General features: G+C 33.3%; 2 protein-coding genes across 3 annotated transcripts; both read left to right on the forward strand.

Annotated features, from left to right (window-relative positions):
• Window positions 1–1,095: 1,095 nt before the first annotated feature.
• On the forward strand, window positions 1,096–24,271 carry LOC127837954 (uncharacterized). Of its 2 annotated transcripts, XM_052365428.1 has the most exons (13): window positions 14,179–14,531; window positions 15,389–15,593; window positions 15,920–16,200; window positions 16,329–16,463; window positions 16,668–16,898; window positions 18,582–18,697; window positions 18,977–19,115; window positions 19,292–19,649; window positions 19,892–20,522; window positions 20,958–21,137; window positions 21,936–22,068; window positions 22,232–22,398; window positions 22,995–24,271. In XM_052365428.1, exons 1-13 carry the CDS (start codon window positions 14,400–14,402, stop codon window positions 23,173–23,175), a joined length of 2,889 nt encoding a protein of 962 aa, XP_052221388.1. In that variant the 5' UTR covers window positions 14,179–14,399; the 3' UTR covers window positions 23,176–24,271. The 2 variants fall into 2 exon arrangements, with proteins under 2 accessions (XP_052221389.1, XP_052221388.1); XM_052365429.1 differs by lacking the exons at window positions 14,179–14,531; window positions 15,389–15,593; window positions 15,920–16,200 and adding an exon at window positions 1,096–1,248.
• On the forward strand, window positions 1,385–6,033 carry LOC127837969 (uncharacterized). Its single transcript, XM_052365445.1, has 6 exons — window positions 1,385–1,509; window positions 1,758–1,988; window positions 3,861–3,976; window positions 4,265–4,403; window positions 4,614–4,970; window positions 5,398–6,033. The coding sequence occupies exons 1-5, from the start codon at window positions 1,432–1,434 to the stop codon at window positions 4,689–4,691; spliced, it is 642 nt and encodes a 213-aa protein (XP_052221405.1). The 5' UTR covers window positions 1,385–1,431; the 3' UTR covers window positions 4,692–4,970; window positions 5,398–6,033.
• Window positions 24,272–25,187: the final 916 nt, after the last annotated feature.

Raw genomic sequence — 25,187 nt, forward strand, 5'->3', positions numbered from 1 at the left:
CTCGCGCTCTCTCACACACTGGGCATTGTATTGTATATTGAACGTGACTATTTCAAATAACTAAAATAATAAAATAGGTTTAAATTAATAGAAAAGTTAAACCACGTCGCGTTCAATACAGTGATACATCTGTATTCATAAACAGTGTGCACGCACACAATCAACTTGCCTATCGGCCTGTCCTTATTGAATTTGTATGTTAAGTACTCGTTCAAATATATCACGGTATTATATACAACAGTGTTAATAATAACATTTGTTTGGATGGCGAAGATAAAACTTTTCAATGCAAAACCTGGATCCGTCTAATAGAATTATTTTGCAATAAACTCACTAAATAGAAAGGCTATTTTTTGCAAACAGTGATTTCATTTTCAATGATAGTACCGTATGATATTCAATGAACTTTGTTTAGGCTTTATACAACATGGAAGACATTTTCTCTACTGACACGCAAGCAAAAGTAAGCTTATTAAAAAACTATGGACAAGTTATTCAGATGGTGAATGATCTTCACAAAGAATTGACAACTTTGTTGGCACGATTATACGGAGATGTTTCATTGAAGCTGAAAGAGAATGCAGCCGCAGTTTCAGAGAAATGCAAAATTGTTGTTTCAGGTAGTAGAAGTCATTATTTAAATATATTTTAAATTTATTTTTTTGATAAAATGTTTATTAAATCGTAATATTTATAAACCAATAACTGATCATAATTATAAATACCATGTTATGGCGTTCAACTTAACTTTTCTATTGCAATTAGTGTTTTCTTGTGTTCACAAATACCAAATATAATATTTGCCCTGTTATTAAGAAAGTGGATAGTCCGGATTATTGACTTATTGACCAGAAGTTGAAAAACAAACGTCAGTTTTATTTATAAATGGAAATTGCTAAGAATTTTTTTATGACGTTTATATTGACTGAAGAAATAGTAACACTATAAGTTGATTTCATGTTTACAGGCGATTCAAACTCAGGTATGAACAGTGTTATAAATACAGTTTTGAGAACTGATATACTTCCCAATTCGCATGTACTTTCGCCCGGAACTATATGTTGTGTGCATACAGTAGCCTCTGACGCGGATGGATATTTTGTGATTCAAATGGAGAATGGATCGAGCGAGAGATATTCTTATCCTAAAGAGCCGGGCACGTTTCACGGTCTATTGTGTGACATAATGCAGGGGAAAAAGTCACAGCGCATTGAAACGTATTGTCACTTGCCAGTGTTTGGAAACACCGTAATTTTAAACTTTCTTACATTACTAATGTGTTTACATTTACTTTTAAAATATTCACACGTAGTGTATTAATAAATGTGTATGTGTATTACAACTCGATAAGTATTATGACTTTTAACTTTACAGGAAAACGTTACCATTGTAAGTATTCCAGGAGAAGATAAGATAATTTCGAAAGGGTTCATGGAATCGGTTGCTGATGCGTCAGTTCTCATTTATGTCATCAACAGCGCATGTTCTGATGATGTGCAAGAAAATAAGGTATATTTTTTTACAGAAATGAGTGTAATTTCCTTGGTTACTCACTTCGGAAAGTCTTAAGTTCCGATGGTTAAATTTAAACAGAAATATGTATAATATTATAAATATTTAAAATGTTATAATATGTTGTACAGCTTGAGAAGTACACATTTTCCGTATTAATAATGGCGTTAAACCGCCCGCTAAATACATAACTGATTGTTCAACAAATTCTATCAATAGATTGTTTGTATAAAATCGTATTTCAGCTGATGCAATTGTGCAAACAGCTACAGTCAGAAACAGGAATGAACAATTTAAATAGTTTCGATTCAAAATACATGATGTTTGTATGTAATAACTGGGAACTTGTTGAGAAAAAGGAACGCTCCGATCCGGGCGCAGGGAATAGATACTGGAAAGAGATTGTTTTGAAGATCCAGAAATATTTCCCTGGAATTTCTGAACATGATCAACTTTACAAGCTAAGCACCACCGAGGTAAGTTAGTTACATGCAAGTAGCAAAGCATAAACCATTTCTAAAGTGTAATATTAAGGCTAATTGTTTTTAGTTTATCTCGTAATACAAGTATCATATCTCTACATGTGTATGCTTATTTAACCAATATAATTCTTTACCAAACTACTTATGGCGCTCCATCAGTCGTTGTCGGCTAAGGTACTACTTAAAATTACCCCGTGTACACTTTCGAATACCATAATGTACCCCGGGTACGACAAATTCGCTTAAAGGCCCCCGATAATACTACGAAGTACTATTAAGTATATTTCCAGTACCCCGGGTACTATGCAGTATACCTGTGTTACGTAAAAGTAGTTCATGAGCCGACAATGACCAATCGTGGGAGGCTATATTGGTGTTAATGCATATCGAACTTTGTTTTATCCCATTTTTATACCGACATTGACGGTATAACACCCCATGGAATAAACCAACCTGTATCACACCTTTTTAAATATACATGTCGCGAGCACGAACTACTTTTTATTCTACCACTGACTGATTTTTCATAAGAAATCTCTAGAGTCGAGACAACTTTAGCTTTAAAATTATACGACCTTCAACCTTTAGATCTAGTCAAGGGACATAATTTTTCGTCATCCGTATAATAAACCAGCTGATTGATGGCGTCATAAAATGACATACTTATTGCGTAATTTTCCAAAAATACGTGATGTCATCTTTTGGTGTACACGAAACTAGTATGCGATGTATGGGAATACAACATTGAAGACGCGTAATTTTTGTGTTATTGTATCCTGGATGTAATTATGAAAAAGTGCATATTCTATTGACTACGTACCTCGGATGGACTTGATGAGACGAAGGATTAAGATCTACATGTAGATCTAGTTTATTCGTGTTATTGATTTTCAGAATGTGCGTGCCTAAATGTTTGGATATGAAATTGTGTGAGTAGAAGATACTGATAAGTGTGTAGTTTGGCTCAGTAGTCTATTGACATTGTTTTGCTTTTGGATGTCAGTAAACTTAAGGGTATTGTCTTTGATGAATAAACTTTGTCTTTGTTATTTTATCAAAGAAAGTCTATTCAGTAAGAATAACCCCTTTGCAACAAATGTTTTAAAGCATAATAAAATTATTACGGATCATCCTGTGTATGGGTCACAAACTACAGGATGTGAAGGCTAGATCTAGACGCCATAACAATCTGAAGCGTCCATGAAACAATTAGGCGAGTATAGTTTTTCTAATAATTTATGTTTAAAACGACTCTGTGTGTAAATCTACATGTACATGTATGTTGACATCGACATCATTTTGTCAGGAGCAATCGCCGCAATATCGGATTTTGATCATTTCTTTCGATAATAAAATAAATTCTATTAAAGTAAAATCGTCTTTTCGCGGTCGTAATGTGTTACAATTTGCACGCTACGTTAAATTGAATCGAGGCATATGGTGATATTTTTTCTCGTTTTACAGTTTTTGTGTGAACTTTTTTAAGACTATTTTGCGTACCAGAACAAATATATTCTACTACGCATGGTTACATTCGTTAGGTTTTAAGCGCTTTTAAGAATGAATTAAAATTATTGTTAAGGTTATTAGATCTATTTATGCTAAACGTCACGTTGAACAAAATCAATGGGATAAATAGAATACTAGGATAAGCGTTAAATAGAGAGAAGTTTATGTTGCTCAGCTCAAACACGAAAGCGCTCGCCAAAGCTCGAGCTTCCGGCGTTCCAAGCCTCGCAACATAAATTTCTCTCTATTCAACGCTAACCTAGAATTCTCTATATTCCTGTTTATAGTAACTTTCTATATTTTTCAAAAGAATATTTTTTAAACAAATCTGTCTTCTTCTATGTATATGCGTATTAGGCCAGAAGATGCAGGCGTTCAGGAACTGTAATGAGCGATCTATTTAAGAAAGTTCACGAACGACTCCGGGCTTTGATTCGCTCGAGTCATAAAGGGAAAATGCAGAAACATTACAGGTTCTTAATTAGTTGCCATAATGCTTATAACATCGTACTATTTCAAGTATAGAATAACAGTTGTTGCTAATACTTGTCTTAAAATAAATCCAAAAGTGGAAAATATCGTTTCGGCTTAAAAACCAGAGCCTTCAACACTAAATACGATTGTTAGAGCTACTAAAACGCTAGTTGTGTTTATAGTTTATTTTATTATATTACATTTGTTTTGGGTATCGTACCGATACAATTGCAGTAAGACTATTTTAAATGTTATGTGTATTAAACGACTAGTATTTTCTTCGTCAGGTGGCTGGACAGTCTCTTACAACACGTTCAAACTCATGTATTAGTAAGAATACAATTTGCCAACGATGGCAGTAAGTCAAACAATGAAGTGAAGCAAGGCTTTGAAAAACTACAGCGATTCGTTTTGGAGTCGAAAAAGGTACTAACTTTCATAGTATTTGCTATGCATCTTTTCATCATGTCAAAAATTGGTAAAGGTGTCTGTGGTAAATTATCCAAGAGAAAATGCAAGTAATGAGACATTTATAATTACTTTCATTTTCTTGAAAAATTTAACACGTACACCGTTACCAATATTTGTTAGGGCTATCTGGTGCTTATGACTTTTCGTTGTTAATTTTTCGGACAGATGAAGGAGGACTTAAAGCAACAAGCATACGCACGGTGTACGCACATGGTGCTGCTGATTGAAACACACCTGAATTAAAAGACTGTTAAAAGGGATATCAAGTGTAGATTCTATGCCAATATCAACATGAACCTTTCCAATGATAACATCAACGAAATCAGAGCCAAGGGGAAGAGGTATATTCAAGATATTATATTAGAAGAAATACAGAAAAGAAATGGGAACTAGACTCTAAACACTACCAACGCACTGTTTCAATACTAAACGCGGAATTCGAAAAGAAATTTCAATCATTGCAAGAAGAGTTTGAAGACGTTGAACGACTTATTCCTATTTCGAACGATCCCGATGTCAAAGGTAAGGTGTTAAGTGTCATGACTATATTTAATATCTCATCCAAATTTAAACCACATCAAAGTGTAAACCCTATTTAAAATTCGTATCAATACCGTAAATCTAAATAGCACACACTATCTTAAGTATGATGGAATTGATGGCAAATTCAGTTGTCTCCTCTTTTCCCTCTATAATTTAGAATTCGCCAATGAAGTCGTGCGCCTATGCATAAAGTTCGCACTCCAGTGGTGCTAACTATTTTCCTTTATTTTCTTTATTCAATTCTTGTATTATTATGGAATTAGAGCTCTTTTGTGACGATGCTACAATCTACCGGCATTTTATTATGTTATTTGAAGGTCCGAATTCTTAAAACAAGTCAATTTAAAGACCCCTTACACTACACTTTTTGATACTGTTGTTTTTCATAAACATTTTTCTACAACAGAGTCTGATGGAATAGAAGACGACTATTTACCAACTGGTAGTAAGGTCTTAATTGCGATGAGAGCTGCATTATGGATACCGCTAGGTATTGTGGCCGACTTAGTTTTTATCCCGATTGACATTTTATCACATGTAAATGATGAAAGAAAATTAAAAGAATTTCTGGAAGATAGGTCACCGTTCATAAAAAAATGGTGGAAGGAATCTCAGAACGAATTCTTGAAAAAGAAATCAATTGACAAATGTGTTTTTGCCAATTATGCTACCATCTTAATGAAACATATTGTTTCCGTGTCAATTAAGGCAGATATGGTGCTTCTTGAGTCCATTTTAAATGACAAACGGGAACCAAGCGAGATAATTGAGGAATTTACGGATATAAAGACGATCGTGCAAGATCACATTGCTTCATTGAGATTGTTTGAGCTTCAATATCTTGCCATCAATAGCGTTAACTGTGTGGACAGTTTTGATTGATTAATATTATGGTATGTTTCCCGTTTTAAAGTAACAACCGTATATGCATACACACTTTTATACTGAAGTGTTTTTGCAAATTTAACTTAATACAGTCAAGAGCGCACCGAACAATAATTCGCATAAAGTGTATACCAATAATTTTTGTAAGAACACACACTTTGCAGAATATTTAGAATCATAATGAAGAATTTTCACTGTCGTGTTGTAATACAAATGTACATGCACAACTGAAAAAATGCCTGCATGTATGAATAGAAAATAAATAAATACTCGCTTGTCTTTAATTGTATAGTGCTCATGCATACTTTATTTCGTTTTTTGTTACTACTAAAATCAAACACATACCTGTACTGATTTATAATAAGTCCAAGCATACAATTTGAAATGGTATAGCATACTGTTAACACAAGTACACCTTTTAAATATTTAAGCTTTCATCCAGGCTATTTTCTCGAAAATCTATTAATTACCGAGAATAGCGCCCATTTTCTTTATATTAAGAAAGTGTATGTGATTTTTTTTCTCCGACTTGAAACGAAACCATTTACCGCACCTAATACGATATATATGTTTCGTAAAATAGTTTTTGTCGTTTAATTATGTCTAATTACAAACCTTTTTGGAAATTATAACAGGCTCGTATATATGGCTTAATTGTGAAAATTCATGTTACATACTTAGTTATATCATTATTAGTACAATTATTTAAAGCGATCGTTATGAATTATATGTGTGAGTTCTGTGATTTATTATGGGCTATGTATTCGGATTTGCGTGCCTATTACCAAAAATCTTTTCAGATATCACTTCTATGTTTATTGTTGTGTTTTATGTATTTGTATTGATTGTTTTTATACATGTCATAAATAAACGACTTCAGGAAAATAATATACTTGTTCTACTGATAATGTTTCACTAGTTTTATTATTCCTATTTTTAACTATACACATAAGTGAACATTTGTCTCTTACATATTATCTGTTTGTCTTATTTCCATAAATTATAAAAATGAAAATAAAATAGAAACTCGTAGTCAATTAATTGTAAATTTGATATTTCCTTTCATATAATGGAAAAATGAGTTTTGCCCACGTCACTTTTATATAAAATCGATGTGAACAAAGGCGCATACATTCAATAATCATACAATAACAGTTTATCAGATGCTGTTTTGATGGCATTCAGAATATTCAGAAATGTGCATTGAAATATACAACTGTCGATATTGTTTTTCTTGCGACTCGTGCTTAATATCTGCACAAAGTATATTTTCCTCCAGTACTTTTTTCGCCGACATTTTGTTATTCTTCTATTTGTGGTATTTCTGAACACTTCGTGTTTCCTGCTATATTAATGAACTCACATAAACTTGTTCACTACAATTTGGGATTAATTATATTTGAACACACTCTACGTAAACATTACCCGTAGCATATGTTACGTACCAGTAGAGTATGAAAGGTACACATTAAAACCTTAAACATTTATTAAACAAGGAAGTGGGTTGAGCGTACTTTCCAATCGTCAATGCGTATTACAAAATTTAGATTTTAGACACTTTTTGCGATTCGACTGGGAGCGACATTTTGAACCAACTGGTCAACATATGACCTTTTCTACTCATTTAGTATTTTGAAAGAGAGACATATGACAAATCATAGTCTAAAATTAGAGCGCCAAATTCATAATATTTACGAAGTATTGACAATTGTTATGTGCTAGGCCTTATCAACGGTAAAGGACATTTTATCAAAAAGATCAATCTGATTTGATGATTAACAGTATATAAAATGACTTACTTGGTGACTGTAATGCTCAACACGAATGGTTGTGTGAATAATACACATTAAGATACATTAAGCCAAAGTTTTCTCACAACACTTGGTTGCCATGGAGACAAAGAAACTAGCATTTATATATATTTATATATATATATATTTATACTGATGTAAAGGCAAATCAATAACAAATAAAGCAGTAAATGTTAACAGATGTGTGAGCTGTTTACACTTGCTATTTTCTTATGCGAGCCAAAAACACATAAACAAGGCAAACATACTGAATGCGTTCTTCACTATGCCGTCAGATATTGACGACTCCAATGCGGAATTGCCAGAAAGCCATAACTCTTGTGAAAATACCATTCTATTTCCGTAACATCCGACTAAATAGTTGACACCTTTAAAAACCTAAAATTTGATAAAGCGTCATGTCCTGATGAGAGTGACTAAAGAATCTTACGTGAATCTACGCAACAGTTAAAATTCCCAATTTGGAATCTATTGAATGAAAGTTTGACTCAATGTAAATTACAAGATGCTTGAAAATGTGTGTGCAGTAGTTAAATAGGCGACCCGTCATAAGCGTCTAACTACCGACCAATGTCTCCTCTTAACACTCTTGAGAAAGTTTTCGAAAAAGATATTTTTAATTTTCTTCGAAATAATTCGAATAATTTTCCAAACAATATCAGTCTGTATTTATCCAAGGGGATTCAGCCGTGAATCAACTAACGTATAAAGATGACACATTTTGGATAACGGACTCGAGGTGAGAGTCGTTTTCTTTGACATAAGTAACCCTTCAATAAAGTCTTGTATAAAGGACTAATATCTAAGCACCACTCTGTTGGTATCAGAGGCAACCTATTGAATTGGATAAATAATTAACAACACGAACAACAACAATGGTTTATTGTGATATACAGGCCACCAGCCCCTGACACAAGTTTTGGAACATAATTACAAATATACAAAAGCATGTGTGCACATAACATCATTAAGCATGAATCGGTCAAGAATTAGCATATTGGACAAGGTAGTAAAAGATAAGTAGCTTCCCTACAGCGTAAGTAACTCATTCCGTCTAACGAAAGCAAGGTAAACAAACGATGCTAGGTCATTAATTTAAGTTTCATTTTGACTTGCATATCATAAAGAAAACATAAGGCTGTACTTCCAGGCGCCGATTCGCATTTTTCTAACATATCAGCTGGAGTTCCCAAGGTTCTATTATCGGTCCGTTGATGTTTTAAATTTACATAAATGACATTGTCTTAAATATACGTTCGCGTGTTAACCTCTTCGAAGACGACACATTACACCTTTACATGATTGTAATCACTCCTGTTGAAACAGCGGCTCTTATGCAAGCTGATATTGAAAAAATGAATTCCTGTGCCAAACAGTGGTTATTCAAATTTAATCAAGCAAAGTCAGAGTCGTTATTAATTTCCAGAAAACAAAATAAACCAAACCATCTAACTTTGAGTATGCAAAACAAGCCAATTCCAGAAATCAGAGTTCATTAACATTAAGGAATATGTATAGCCAATGAGTGCTCATGGCACGAACATATAGCACATATCAAAGACATGAAAGGCGATTTTGGCAATGAATGTCTTAATTTGGAGTAAAACACGCCTATCTTCGATGCAGTTCATTTGTACATAAAATGCAGTAAACGTTTTGATACCTAGCCGTCTGTCAAGGTTAACAACTTCCTTGTATTTTTTACCAGTTTCGCTTTGTCTTTCATTCCGTCTGATGTGTCTGCAAATCTATCTCATCAACCTTGATTAACCTACTCTTTCTTTCTTATATATAGCGTACATATACGTCAATTGTTTAACTACTTATGATGTATTGTATTGTTAAAATACATGACTGCTACCTAAATAAAATGCAACACGCTAGCTTGCAATTACTGCGTATGGAGAAGAACCCTATACGATCTTAATGTTTCGTTCTAATCCTTTTTAAGAACAATGTGACTCAGTTGTTATAGTATATGCTATGCAAATGTAGACCATGTGTGTTCGTGAAATTGAATATGTTTAAACCAAAACAAATAAAAGCACAGCTCTGAAAATGTACTAATGGTTATACTGTAATAAACATCCGCTGCTCATGTGGCATATTAGACAGGAGTGTGATAAAATTCTTTGAATATCTGCATATCGAATCGCTTTTGCTTATTAAACATTTTTTTTAATTACGTGTTTTCATTAGTTTCGATTATTAAAATATTAGTCAACAAAACACGGTACATAAAGAAATATATTGGTTTATATCGAAACGATGAAATTGTATTTATTTGCTTATGTATAAATCTATTCGAATGCATATTAGTACAATTAATGTGTACATATGTAAGTGATTAAAGTGTAAAGGAGAGTACATGACACTTATTTAATTTCAAAAAAAAATTAAAAACAATTGACTCACCAATTTTATGGTATTTGTTAAAACTTCTTTTTGAAACATTTTGTAACAACAAACACACAACATTTTTGGAAATATTTACATGTTATTGAGATCTTATGGTTGAAAAACTCACCAGAAATGATGATGCATTGATTTGAAGTATCACCCACTCATCGCTCTTGTGATCAACACATTGGGCAAAGCATTACAAATAAATAGTTGATTCGTGAAAAGTTACCCATTCCACGCTGAGTTATTGATATTGTTCACAAGTAGATGAATAAATAATAAAAAAAACATAATATGTACTCAATTTTGAGCGAACATAGAATTACATGTATGACAATTCAAGTGCGTAAACAAAAATAAAAGTAAACATTACAAGATTCACTTATAAAACTTTAAATGCTTTATACGTTCAGTTATGCAAGACTTACTAATAAAAACAACACGATATATATCTGTCCCATTATGGTTTACATAATAACACAATAAATAAAAAAAACATGTTTGTAATTATTTAACGAGAAATGACCTGTTAAGTCCTGTGACATTTAACACTGTTTTACAAAGTAAATGAAACACCCTTTGAACATAATATATTTTACGAATAATTATATGCACACAGTCTAAACTGACACTTATCTGTAAACTTGGTTAGTCCGAGTTGCAACAGGACCGGCACAAATTTATTCTATTATATTTTCTTATTAAACTTAATATGCGTGAAAACATAAACACTAATTATCAATGAAAGTATATTATGAATACAAAACATATTTGTGTTGTTTACACACTTTAATCTGAACGCTGTAGATATTCACAGTTAACAGTGCATTGTCAATATTTAAATTCAAACAATTATACAATTAATATAGTTATTAATTACTTGAACATACGTGCGTTCATTGAAGACATCATGGTGTTGAAAAGAAGAACGAGCTATGCTGGTGTCACGGCTATCTTTTGTCTTGCAGAGATTAAAAGCGTTAGCATTTATCCATGCAGTACTATAATACATTTTTCATTAAATACAAAGTTTTTTTTTTATCAAAGCGTCCTCATACCTTTTCTTACGAGTACCATTTGTTTTTATTAATTAATGGAAAAAGTATAAATATGAAACACATATGAGACAAAAATGCAGGGAAAAGAAAATATAATGTATGCTAATTATGCGAATATCTGTTGGTGTTTGCACATAGTCATTTATCCCAATCTGTATTTCATGACGTGGATCTGATTTGTCACTTACCCTTGCATCATGGGAGTTCACCATTTAGCAAGTACTGTCCATGAATACAAATATATACCAACTATATGTATTTGGTTTAGATATAGTGCAAAATAATGTTCATTATACAAAAAAGTGTTCATAAGTAATAAATCCGTTCAAATCTTAAAAAGATACTAATATGCAAAATACCTATGCGCACAAGATATGTTTTTGGCAAAAAAGTAAACAAATGATCAAAATATGCACTATCAACAAAAAATACTCATTATTTTGTTATAGATAGTGCATTTAAAAAGGCCTTCCAAAAGTGTGTCTGTCCACTTTCCATACTTGTAAGCATGCAACTTGATGATTATAATTCTTATTTTCAACTTGATCATGAATACAGCCAATTATATGAATACCCAAAACTTACAACTTATCAACATAATACAAAATTTAATAAGATTGGTAACGCATTTATTGATGTTGTAATTACGAATGGAGTCGTAATTGCTTACATACTGTTAAGGGATTGTACAAAGATATGCAACACAAATTCGTTTATAATAGGCGAATGTTAAGTTCACAGTGTTTACAGGCCAATTAAGGGATAGTACACAAATTGTCACAAAGAAAAACTTTTTGTGAATAAAGCAAGAACACAAATCCTATCTTTAGGTTTATCCATAAATTGACAATGTCTATCTTTGAAATACTGTATTGATTATTACATTCGCTTAGGTTAATTTATACCATTGAACATCAGCAGAAAAATCGAAAAATATGTTTCCACGGTCTGAATAATTTTGGTTAAGGTTAAACTTCAACATAAAAATGGAGAGAAAGTTAGTTTTTGCTACGAATGTGTTCATAACGTTTAAGATAGTAAATTATTAAGCTATTCGTGACAAATTTTGAAAGACGAGCTACAATATAATTTTATATACATAACTTTGTTGTATATGTTGCATATTTGTATATGTTATTTTTAGACAATCACTTTGCAATTTTGTTTTTGTTTTTGACAGACTAAGGAGGACATAAAGCGTCAAGCCCACTCACGATGTACGCACATAGTTCTGCTGCTAGAGACACAATGAAGCAGACGAGTGCTTGCAATTTTGTCTTAAAATTATATTTTCACCAAATGATCTTGTCAGCAGCTTTTTAAATTGCTGATATGGTCACCACAATATCACCGACTGGTATCGTCGGTTTTCGCACACGAGCATCTGATATTGCAAAACTTGCAAGTACCCGGTAAAACCAGGAAGTAAATGTTAATATCAGCAAATATTGTTTCCAAGTTGCATTCAAGGGCTTGCCAATACAATATGAAAATATATGAAATGGTGATATAATATAGCAAATATTGATTAGATTATAAATATAATATGTTTAACAATCTTAATGTTAAAACATGAAAGTTCATAGATATCGGCCACAATGACAAGACTGGCCCGGTTATCTATCTGGTACTTTTCAGCACCCTTCGATATCCTTTACTAATGTAAGCACCTGAACACTCTTGAAGTCACATTAACACAAATGCTCTTGTGATATATCGGCCGAAATTAGTTTCGGTTCGTTGAAATAACTGGCCGCCAGGAGGCAGTTTTCCTAAAAATGTCTTTCGTGAAAAATTGATTATTCTCTCTTTGCCAAATATATTGACCAATCGTCATAAATCCGGGTCAGAACATTTTTCCGAATGAAATCTCGTCTGTAGTTGAAACTGGTTTATGAGAACTATGTCAACAGGTCAATAGAATTTGTCTATGTTAAAACTCTAGATGTAACCTTTTTGTCCAATCTTTATTTACATCGTAAAAACGGATGTTTTTGAATGGTTTCTCAGCTGAGTTTATAAAAGTGATCATAGAAATTGAATAGTGATAATTCATGATGATCTTTCATTATTTTGATCTCAACTGTCTCACAATAATTTAGTTTATTCCTGTCTCGCGTTAGCGCCTTAGTGCCCACGATAATCTTGATTCCATTTTTTTGTATTTATTGTTAAACAGTGTTGGTAAATATTGCAAACGTCATATTATCATGATTATACTAACTTAAACATTAACCCATTTATGCCTAGTGCACTCTCCCATCCTTCTTAATTGGATCAATTTATTTCCAAAATTACGGATGTCTAGTATATTTATTTCTATGTTTAGAATATTTCTTACAGAAATTCCTTTAAGCAAACAGCGCAGACCCTGATAAGCCGCCGCATCATGCGGCGTCTCAACTGGGTCTACGCTGTTTGCCAAGGCCTTTTTTCTAGACGCTAGGCATAAATGGGTTAAAGGACGTGCCTTTTGGAGTATATATTTACTATCTGCTTTAACTAAACTCCTTGGCTTGGATAAAGAAGCATATCACTTAACACAGTCTACGCGACAAATAAACTTCTCAAAACACTTTAAATAAAACCACAATATTCTATACACCGCACAGCACTACTGACAGTGTGCAGACAGAAGGGTTCAGAACGCGATAAAGCTGATTTTGCTTAAACCTTTGTCAGTCCAGTAATATGATCCTCGTTGTGCAGGTAAATTAGATCTCTCTCTTTGTCGCATGTTCCCGGTTTCAAGTGATAATAGGTTTGTGTCCTGCAGTTTAACTTGATAGAAGGGTTTGTAGTTTATCTTTTATACAAGAACGAGATAATACTCGCTGTGTATTTCGATCGATATTTCAAGACCTTAGAAACCAGAAGTTACTAACTGCGTTTGTCTTTAAAAGCAGTTGGTACATTTTTGTTTTTCCGGCCTTGAATGAGTACACTTGTCAAGGCCGTCTGGGTTTTGAGCCTCGATTGCATTCTGCACAGAAATTTGTCATAAATACCGATAAGACAATAAAACCACTTGCTCTATCCTCGTGTAGAAGGTTGTTATCAGTTGGAGTACTTAGACTTGTGATGTTTTAAACACGATGTTTTTTATTCAAATAGTTTAGCTACCAATTTATCTGTAACTTAAGAAACGCGGCTTGCATAGCCTGCGGTATTTGTTCACCTGTAAATGTAACATAATATTAATGATTTGTTGAACCGACATGTTTTGTGAACGAAACACTTGGAATTGAATAATGGCAACCTTTGGTAAATCGTCAGGTGACGTACGTGGGAATAAAATGCGAACGGAACGCACCACCAGCAAAGAACTAGAATCGGGAAGTACGTCCGTAGATGACGAAGAAGAACCTCCGCTATCAGAACACGTGAGTAGGTCATTCATGCAGATCGATTCATTGTGTTCCACAGTTTAAGTCATATGACACATAATTATTCACGCGATACCGTCTACCAATGTCAAAGACAAGATATCAAATGCTTTGGTAAATAACAATCAAATTTAAATATTTTAAATTATTTATTAAAATACAATAATCGCATCTGTAATCACAAGCTCATCTGTTGTACAAGGAGGGAACATGTTTTTGTAATGATTGTCGAAAGCCTGTACAATTTGCTCCTTTAACAATTCATAATAGTACAGTTTATTATGTACCTATATATACCATTCATTTAGTATTCGAACCACTCGACCGTAAAATATGTTACAGTAATACCCATAGCTAAAACATACTAAAACAATTTCGTAATAATCTTTTGGGGTTAACTGATCATTTTGCAACTTACGTATCACAACCTTACTTAATTACGCGAGCGCTCACCCTCTTTCACACAGCTGTAAACTATAGTAAACGTATCGTCGTGTACAATACAGCGATATATTTGTATGATGATAACAGAATTAAACTGGAATGCTGACACTTGTATTGCCAATCGACTCGTCCAAAATCGGTATTTGAGCTGTGTTTTTCGTCCAAAGATATCAAAGTATTGTACAAAACGGTGTTAATAACATTAGCGGTGTATGTGTTGCTGGGGAATAGAAAACTGTTAATGGCAAAACTTGGATCCGTCTAATAGATTTTTTTTTGCAATAAAAACAACCCGCTTTCAAGAAAAGCAATATTGTTTGCTTCATACAAACATAGTGTTTCAATTAATAATTAAAGTAAAATGCTTATAAAAGAATGTAATGTTTAGGCCATACATAATTAATGTTTAGGTTCCAAACAACATAAAAGACATCTTCATTACCGACAACGAAGCAAAAGAAAGCTTATTGAAAATATATGGAAAAGTTATACAGATGATTAATGAACTTCCAAAAGAATTGTCAACTTTGTTGTCAAGGCTATACGGAGATGTATTATCGAAGCTGAAAATGAATGCCACATTAGTTTCAGAGAAATGCAAACTTGTTGTTGCAGGTAATAATAATCATGGTTTAACGATATATACTTACATATTATTAATATGTAAAAACTTACTGATCATGCATATAAATACCGTATGGTTTCGTTTAAATAAGAGAGAAATGTTCAAATGCAAGCATAGTCATCTTGTTATAACAATATTCTTTTAGCCACATTTTGTATCATATACTATTTGCTCGTTATCAAGAACGTGGGTAGTAAAGGATACTGTCTTGAACGTTACATTTTTAAGTTTTAAAATTTGAATTACACAATTATACTGTTTCATGACAGAAACATTAACTGAAACAGAAAGTAACAATACAAATTCATTTTTACAGGCGAGTCAAACTCTGGAATGAACAGTGTTATAAACACAGTTCTGGGATCCGAGACACTTCCTAATCCACATGTACTTTCGCCAGGAACTATATGTTGTGTGCATACAGTACCCTCTGACGTTGAAGGATATTTCTTGATTCAAATGACCAATGGATCGAGCGAGAGGCATTCTTATCCTAAAGTGCCGGGCGCGTTTCAAAGTCTATTGTCTGACAAAATGAAAGGGAACATATCCCAGCGCATTGAAACGTATTGCCATCTGCCAGTGTTTGGAAACACCGTAATTTTACACTTTATTAAACATATTATGTGTTTACTGTTATTTTACACTATTCAAAATTTATGTATTAATAAATATGCATGTATAACGAAAACTCAAACAGGTAAATGACTTCCTTTACACTATAGGATAGCGTTACAATTGTAAGTCATCCTGGAGGAGATAACATATTGCCGAAAGAGTTCATGGAATCGGTTGATGATGCTTCTATTCTCATTTATGTAGTAAACAGCGCATGCACAGATGGTATTCAAGAAAATAAGGTATATCATTTTCGGTCGACTTATACTTGCTTATACTAACACTACTTTGGGTGCACACTTCATATGTGTACATCTCTCATATAAACATATGAATGTTGTGTTCACAAATGTATAATAATATTAAAATGTCTAATATATTTAACCACATGCACTGGTTGATTAACAAATGGTCAAAATGAATTGATTGATTAATGTGTATTTCAGTTGATGCAAATGTGCAAACAGCTACAGTCAGACGCACGAGTAGGCAATTTAAATAGCTTTGATCCAAAATGCATGATGTTTGTATGCAATAATTGGGATATTGTTGAGAAAAAAGAACGCTCCGATCCGGGTGCAGAGAATAGGATATGGAGAGAGATTGTTACGAAGATACAGAAATATTTCCCGGGAATTTCTGAACATGATCAAATTTACAAGTTGAGCACCACTGAGGCGAGTTATCTACATGTATTATGGAAAAATTGTTCTACGTTTTTAATTATAACAGACTATTTATGCTAAAATATTTAGTGTAAACCATTTCCAAAATATGTATGCCGATTGTATTGAGTTTATAATGTTAAAGAAATAGAAAACCTCACCGAGGGCCCTATGGCAGAATAGTGACCAGCCAGGAAGTCCATATACTATTCGGGGCTGCCTGGCTGGTCACTATTCTGCCATTGGGCCCTAAGTGAGGTTTCCTATTTCTTATATTATACCGAAAATTTTTGTGCAGATAAATGTCAATATAAATAAAAATTAATAACACAATATAAATTCCATAAATATTTATCAGTTACTATTGCTCGATTGGTCATTGTCGGCTCGGATACCACTTACATGTACCCCGGGTACTCTTAAGTATACTTACATGTACCCCGGGTACGGTAAATATACTAATACGTACCCGGGAAATTTAACGCTAAATCGGTCGTTGTCGGCTTTTTGTTTTGGAAATTAATTATATTAACATTTATTTTAATTTTCTGTAAATTGGCCTCTATATTATCGAAACCCATACTCAAAAAGCATGTTGATGCAGTTTTTTAAAAGAGAAGTTGGTTTAAGATAATCGTTAGCGCTTTACGACATAGGATTTCGGGCGGGAATACAACTTGGGTACAGTCTAAATAACCGTGTACGATTGTGTATATTTACCGTACCCGGGGTACATGTTAGTATACTTAAGAGTACCCGGGGTACATGTAAGTAGTACCCGAGCCGACAATGACCAATCGAGCGCTTCATTTAATAATATGTACCGTATTATAGTTGTGTGCGAGTTGTCTCTCTGCGATAGTTGGACACGGAAAAGTTCGCTTCTTTATACAAAATGCATTTTTATTGTAAAGCATTTCACATATTGAGAAACATTTTATATACAGATAACTGCTTATATCACAGAAAACTTGTTGCAAAACATTGATTCCAAATATTTTTTGTATTTTTTAAGATGTGATTAATAATAAAAAACACACTCGTGATCTGCCAAACGATTCGTTGCTATTAATAATATGCACGGTATTATTGTTGTGCGCGAGTTGTCTCCCTGCGAAAGTTGGACACGAAAAAATTCGCTTCTTTATACAAAATTCATTTTTATTGTAAAGAATTTCACATATTGAGATACATTCTATGTAAAAATATCTGCTTTTATTACAGACAACATGTTTCAAAACATCGATCATAAATATAAATAAAGCATTCACTTTATGTATATTTTAAAGATGTGATTTATAATAAAAAACACATAATTATGACCTGCCAAACGAATCGTGCGTTCACTCTACGTATGTGAAGCAAAAATCTCTCCGTTGTAAAACTTGCACAAATGTTACAAATAACCATTCTAGCGGGCACTATTACATGCGCGCGCATCTAGTCAGCGGGCGCTATTCTGAATAGCGCCCGCTGACTAGATGCGCGCGCATCTTTACCGGACACTATTCAAAATAACGGACCTGTGTAGTTTATATACGCAAAGAAGAAACACATTGATGTGAGGTATAATATTTGTTAATGTTATATCTGTACATGTATTTGTTATAAATTGAAAACGTTGTTGGCTTAGCGCTAAGGTCCAACTTTAATAGACAGTTATTTAACAATCCTCTTTTCGTTTATGCAAATAAGGCAAGCAGAAGCAGGCGTTCTGGAAATGTCATGAGCGATCGTTTTAAGAAAGTTCATGAAGGATTCCGGAATGTAATTCTTGCAAGTCAGAAAGGGAAACTTCAGAAACATTTCAGGTATGTTTATAAGTGTGCTTACATAATTGTGGTCAATGTTATGATTTAAATAAAACCAAATGAGGTATACACGTGTTTATTTTAAATTACTTAAACATTCAATTAAACAAAACGTTTACCGAAGTTGTTGTCATAATGTGTTTTTATATTGCGTTGAATTAAATATTTAAATTACAAACCACTTAATACTCAATAATAGTGTTACAATCTAACCGCTTATATGACCGCATCCATATAATAAGTACTTATACATATCACACGTTTCTTATTGGTTCTCAGTTGGTTGGAAAGTCTGCTACAACACATTCGAAAACATGCTTTAGTAAGGCTACAGTTTGCCAACGATACCAGTAAGTCGAACGACGATGTGAAGCAAGCTTTTAAAAAGCTGCAGCGATTCATCGCGGAGTCAACAAAGGTACTTGCGCGGTGTTCGCTTCGAATTGGTTCATCATGTGAATGGTTTTTAAATTATTAAGGTGTACTTTACTATTGCTGAAAAAAAACGCTTTTATGATTGTATATTGTGCACAGTTATATAGTTTTGTAAGACCAGCTGTATTGGGAGCGTTTGTTTTTCTGTATGTTTTACAGATGAAAGTGGATCTTAAGCAGCGAGCACGATCACGTTGTACGCAAATGGTGGTGTTGCTAGAAACACACCTGAAGCAACCAAGTGTTCATAGTGATATCAAGAGTCGATTTTATGCCAAAGAAGACATGCCCCTTTCAGATGATAACATCGACGAAATCAGAGCCGAGGTGAAGAGGTTTATCCAGGGGCTGATATTAGAAGAAATACAGAAATGGGAACAAGACTCTAAACACTACCAACGCACTGTAACAATGATAAACGAGGAATTTGAAAAGAAATTTCAGTCTCTGCGAGAAGAGTTTGAAGACGTTGAACGGCTTGTTCATATTGAGAACGAACCCGACAATGATTTCACAGGTCTGTTATGTCAAAAGTGCCCTTATTGGCTTCTTAAAATGTAAAAAATATAGCATGAATAAACCATATTTTTAACATCAGCAAAAGTAGTCATGTTTAATGCTAAAATAAGATTTTGCTAACTTTAGTCCATTTAGTTTGGAATAAATGTATTTATACGAAGCGGTAAATTAGTTTTGAGCTACATTATTGCTTGTTTCCGTTTTGATGTAATTTTATTTCTAAACCATTGATTGCTTTAGGGACTGATGAAACAACAGTTGATAACTCTTTGACAGCTGGTGAAAAGGCAATAATGGCGGTAACATCACCTATATGGATTCCACTTGGCATAGTCGCCGCCTTGGTTGCCATCCCGGTTGTTATCGGATCATTTGTAAATGATGAAAGGAAATTGAAAGATTTTCGGAAAGACAGATCACCGTTTATGAACAAGTGGTTAAAGGATTCTTTGAAGGAATTCTTGAAAAGGAAATCGATTGACAAAACTGTGCTTGCAAATTACGTTTCCATCTTAACGAAACGAATAGATCAAATGAGTGCCCGTATTGTTTCAGAATCAGTGCAAGCAGACATGGTGCATTTGGAGTCCATTTTGAAGGACACGCGTGAATCAAGCGAGATTGTTGAGGATTTTACGGATATAAAGACCACCGTTCAAGATCATATTGCGTCATTGAGATTGTTCGAGCTACAATGTCTTGCCAGCGATAAAGTAAACTGTGTTGACATAACTCGTGTTAAAGAAATCGGTACCGGACATCTCTCAGAAGTTTATGCAGCTAAATATTTGAAGGAGGACGTAGCACTAAAAGTTATTAAAACATCATCCGCTTCGATGTTTACACATTTGGTCGAGTTAGAAATATTCAGGTATAAACAAATTATAACTGTAATTTTGACTATGCTGTGTTTTAGTAAAGAATGTGGTCATAATATTAATTAAATTTATTTACTTTTAGTTTTACATTAAAAACGTTTCAATTTTCGTTCGAACTATGTGTATTTCGTGGCGCCTTTGATTTAACTTAATATTCTACAACAAAATTACGGTCGTGGTTTAAACAACGCAGTCTAAAATATAGCGCTATCTATATTGATTGATCTTGGAAGGCTATAAAGGTAATTTATGCAATACATATGAGGCTCATCAAGATTTCAATTACATTAAAGATACAGAAAATAGAATTTAAAAGGTATTGGATGACTCGTTGAAATTCAATAATATTGAAAAAGGGTATAACTCTTCAAGTCAACCGTTAAATTACTATGTTACTATTACTATGAGATTATGTTCATCTTCTACAGGAGGTTACATCACGAGCACATTGTGAAATTCAAGGGAGTATGTTACACTGACATGTTGCCAGCTGTGGTTGGAGGCGGAAAGCGGGAGAAGCTGAGCAACTTCCGGTTGATGTTCCTGTTTGAACAATGTGACACCAACTTGGAAGATTATGTATTTAATAATCCTAAACTCCAGTGTGGGTAAGTTTTTTTTAGTTTAAGTTTTTTTCCCAAGACATTTTATTACAAGACTGGACACAGATACATATACAAATACATATGCAACACAACTAAAGTCATGCGTTATCTATATCATTAGTCACGGTAAGTAAGTAACCGCCATAGAGATCATTACAAAGCGTTAGTTTTTAATAGAATTATTTCTTACGCTTACTATTTCTTGCTTGTATGTTAATTTTCAATCTAAACTGTGTGACTATATAGGGTGCAGAATCAGTTGGGTTTTCAGGGGTTTTCAGGGGTTTACACACGGGCTGGACAGAATGTAAACACACCGTTAAGATGCGAATTTCTTAAGTTATCGAAATTCATTTGCAAAAATCTTTAGTGCATAAAATACAGTTTTTCTGGTAGTGTGTGCCGATATCTTAAGGTATTAGAATAATTCCTTCAATACGTCTGAAATCGGTGACAAAATTTCAGGTTGAGTGAAGCATAACCGTATAAATGAATGCAGTACACATAGAAGCAAATGATTTACAAGAACAAAATTACATAATGATCATGTTTTTATAATTTCTATAAACATCATTAAAATCTGTCTTTTATGCACTAGTTGCAATTCTTAAGAAACAATGTTTTAAAAAGTTATGAAAAACAATCACGACTTACCGGTTCCCACAAAGCCACGTGATCCTGCACCTTGCTATCTTATATTCGTATATTTCCCTGTTATTGCAGAAGTGGTGTTAAAACGTTTTGATATTGATCGGATCATTTTGATCGTTTAACAATTATCAAATGTTTGTCTTCGTTAAGAAATATACCACACAACTCCAGAGGTCAAGCATCCCAGTTCTTTGGCCGAACAGGACAGGCTGTTTGCTCTGCGATGTTGTTCATTCATGGGAGAGGCTATGCGCATAGGAAAATGCACCTGAGAGGCGTTTTGGTAAGACATCGCCTTTTAAATGCTATAAACTCTCAAACGGATACATACATTGACATGTTGTTGAGGGATGTTTATTAAAGATGTGAGCGCATTAAAAAGTGGTTTATAATTGTTTAAACAGGTTTACCACCTTACTTTATGCAACAAATCACTTTTCACACAGTTACAAAACGGAACAGTGAAGCTTTGCGGACCAACTTGTAAGCCGGATACGAACATAAATGATGGATCTAGAATTTTGGCTCCGGAAGTTATGGTACAAGGAAACATTGGTAAACACACGGATATATTCGATTTAGGAATACTGCTGTGGGAACTTTGGTATGGAAGGTAAGACAAAAATGTTAAAATGCTCGTATATTATATATATATATATATATATATATATATATATATATATATATATATATATATATATATATATATATATATATATATATATATATATATGTACATTTATATTTAAGTAAAATCCAGTCCTATAGCAATATAATATTTTAGAATACTTGTATCACGACAAATGACAATATATGTTTAAATTGTTTTAGCCCGAACTGAAGCAAATTATTTATAATCAAAGCATTGCAATCAAAAGGAAAGTCAATTCATTTTATGTATGTTTACCACTTATTCTTGGCACTAACACTTGGCACTCATACTAGTGCTTGTCTATATTATTTATCCGTGAAAACGTTTGCTTACTGTGAACATGTTTTAACACAGAAATGCGTTGTGTGTTTTAATTAACGACTTCTTCGAATGTAGAAAATGTTTTAAATGTATACCAGCAAGGGAAATATAAGGTGATACGTATATGCAATATTTTATGTGCCTAAAACGAGGTCGTTGTTTTGCGAACCGCAAACCTTTATCAAATATGTATTTGAATAGTCATTCTTTTACTTGTATTCGTCCTTTAATCTTAGACGGGCCGCGATAGATTTGAAAAAGATTCGATCTATAACCTGCAGACAGCATCCTGATTGCAATGCCAAGCACGCAATGCCGGAGGGTATGGCACGTGTTGTAGAGAACTGTTGGGCGCTAAACCCAGAGGATAGACCTGGTGCCGGTCTGCTGTTGCAAGAAATGTATTCGATTATGTAACAATAGATGCTTTAAAGCTGTTATTGATGGTTTATGTTACGAGTTGATGCGTTACAACAACAACGGATACACATGCATATATTTTAGGTTTCTCGTTTGAAATAACATACCACAATACTGGTCTCGGATTGATACTTCGACACTAAATACCAAAACTACATCTTTAGTTGGAATGTGTTGATGTTATTATTAAAAGCGGCTTATGGGCACATATCAGACTGTGTGTTTTATTATGTGTTTATGTTTGTTTTACGCGTAAATGTACATCGTTTGGATAAGGCTACACTAGGGGTTTTGCTATATGAAGTTGATAACAATGCTTTACGTTTAAAGTATAGACTGTATATACATTAAAGGGGCCTTTTCACAGATTTTGGCATTTTTTAAACTTATTCATTAAATGCTTTATATTGATAAATGTAAACATTGGATCGTAAAAGCTCCAGTAAAAAGTCAAGAATAAAATTAAACAAAGGAAAAGAACTTTGCCCGGAGCAGGTTTCGAACCAGTGACCCCTGGAGTCCTGCCAGAGTCCTGAAGTAAAAACGCTTTAGCCTACTGAGCTATTCCGCCGAGTACACATTCATGACGTATTTTATACCTTATATAAACAATCTTCGTAGTTTCACAAAATTTAACGACAAAAACAGAACTCTCCAAATTATTCAATCGTTTCGTGTTGCAACGCTTTATAATTTTTAGGTTTTAAAATCGTCAAAATATGCATATAATGGCTATATTAGACCATGGTGAATGTTTAGTATTACTGTTTCCTCACAAATATCATAACTAAAACGAAAATTTGCGAATCTGAAACAACTTTTTTCAATTTTGTCAATTTACCAAAGCGTGAAAAGATCCCTTTAATATTTTTATACTGAAGAGTATAAGTTAATTTAAGATAACATCAATAATGCAAAAGACCTACAAAACAATACTACATATACAGTGTTTACAAAAAAGATTCGTATGAATGTACATTTTGTTGAACATATAAGAATGATAATGCAGAATTTTCAATGTCGTGTTTCTGTGCAAGTGTACATGACCAATAACGACAAAATACCAGCATAGAAATAAAAAAGAAACAAGTAATACTCTTTTCGCTACATTGAATCTGTGCACTTTGTTTTCTTTTTAAGAGAACACTTAAACAAATACATACGTGTACTGGTTTATCACAAGTCTGAACAAGATATGTGTCAATCGGGAACATTGCCCCCTGTTTCCAATTCCGTATCATTACTCCACATACGTACACGATATGTGGCTTAATTGTTAGAACTACGTGTCGTTTTATGATAAATTCATTCTCTGAAGTAACGGCGATAAATGACATGCGTGTGTTTTGTAATTAATATGGGCTGAACAAGAGGTCGGGCAGGCCTTTCAATCGGTTTAATCGTTAATACTTTTCATTAATTGTTCCAATGAATGGTCTTGTTCACTTGTATGCTTATTTTTTTTTTGTATCTATTGTTATGAATTGTATATGAAACATATCACATTACATAAATACCCGACTGGAGGAAGGTATAAGATTTGTTCAATAATCCATATATTTTTAACTCTACATATGTTTTCATATTTGATCTTTGCATCTTGCATAATATATCTCGGTCACGTTACCGTACATAATTTACATCAAAACGGAAACTCATATTCAAGCAGAGTACACAATTTGTATTTACTTTAATATAATAAAACATGCATGTGTTTTGCCCATGTTTCTCTTATATATAATCGATATGCTAAAATGCATCGGCATTTAATAATCAAACAATAAAACTTAATCAGATGCTGTTTTGACGGTTTTCAGATATGTGAATGACAATTATCTACTGTCTTCATGTTATCCTGTCGACTCGTGTTAAATATTTTTATAAAGTATGTTTTTCTTGAGTACTTTTTTCGCCGCCAGTTTGTTTAACTAAAATGGTATTCATCTGCAATGTCACGTGAATTACTACAAGGAGTTACAATATCTTTCTTTCCTATGCAAGCGATTATC

This window comes from Dreissena polymorpha, chromosome 7 (genome assembly GCF_020536995.1).
Source record: "Dreissena polymorpha isolate Duluth1 chromosome 7, UMN_Dpol_1.0, whole genome shotgun sequence".
In the NCBI taxonomy this organism is placed as follows: domain Eukaryota; kingdom Metazoa; phylum Mollusca; class Bivalvia; order Myida; family Dreissenidae; genus Dreissena; species Dreissena polymorpha.

Coding starts and splice junctions, on each gene's coding strand:
- LOC127837969 (XM_052365445.1), top strand. CDS start 1,432: ATGGAATCGGTTGCTGATGCGTCAGTTCTCATTTATGTCATCAACAGC. Junction 1,510..1,757: donor ATGATGTGCAAGAAAATAAG/GTATATTTTTTT, acceptor ATCGTATTTCAG/CTGATGCAATTGTGCAAACA. Junction 1,989..3,860: donor ACAAGCTAAGCACCACCGAG/GTAAGTTAGTTA, acceptor TATGCGTATTAG/GCCAGAAGATGCAGGCGTTC.
- LOC127837954 (XM_052365428.1), top strand. CDS start 14,400: ATGGCAACCTTTGGTAAATCGTCAGGTGACGTACGTGGGAATAAAATG. Junction 15,594..15,919: donor ATGCAAACTTGTTGTTGCAG/GTAATAATAATC, acceptor TCATTTTTACAG/GCGAGTCAAACTCTGGAATG. Junction 16,464..16,667: donor ATGGTATTCAAGAAAATAAG/GTATATCATTTT, acceptor TGTGTATTTCAG/TTGATGCAAATGTGCAAACA.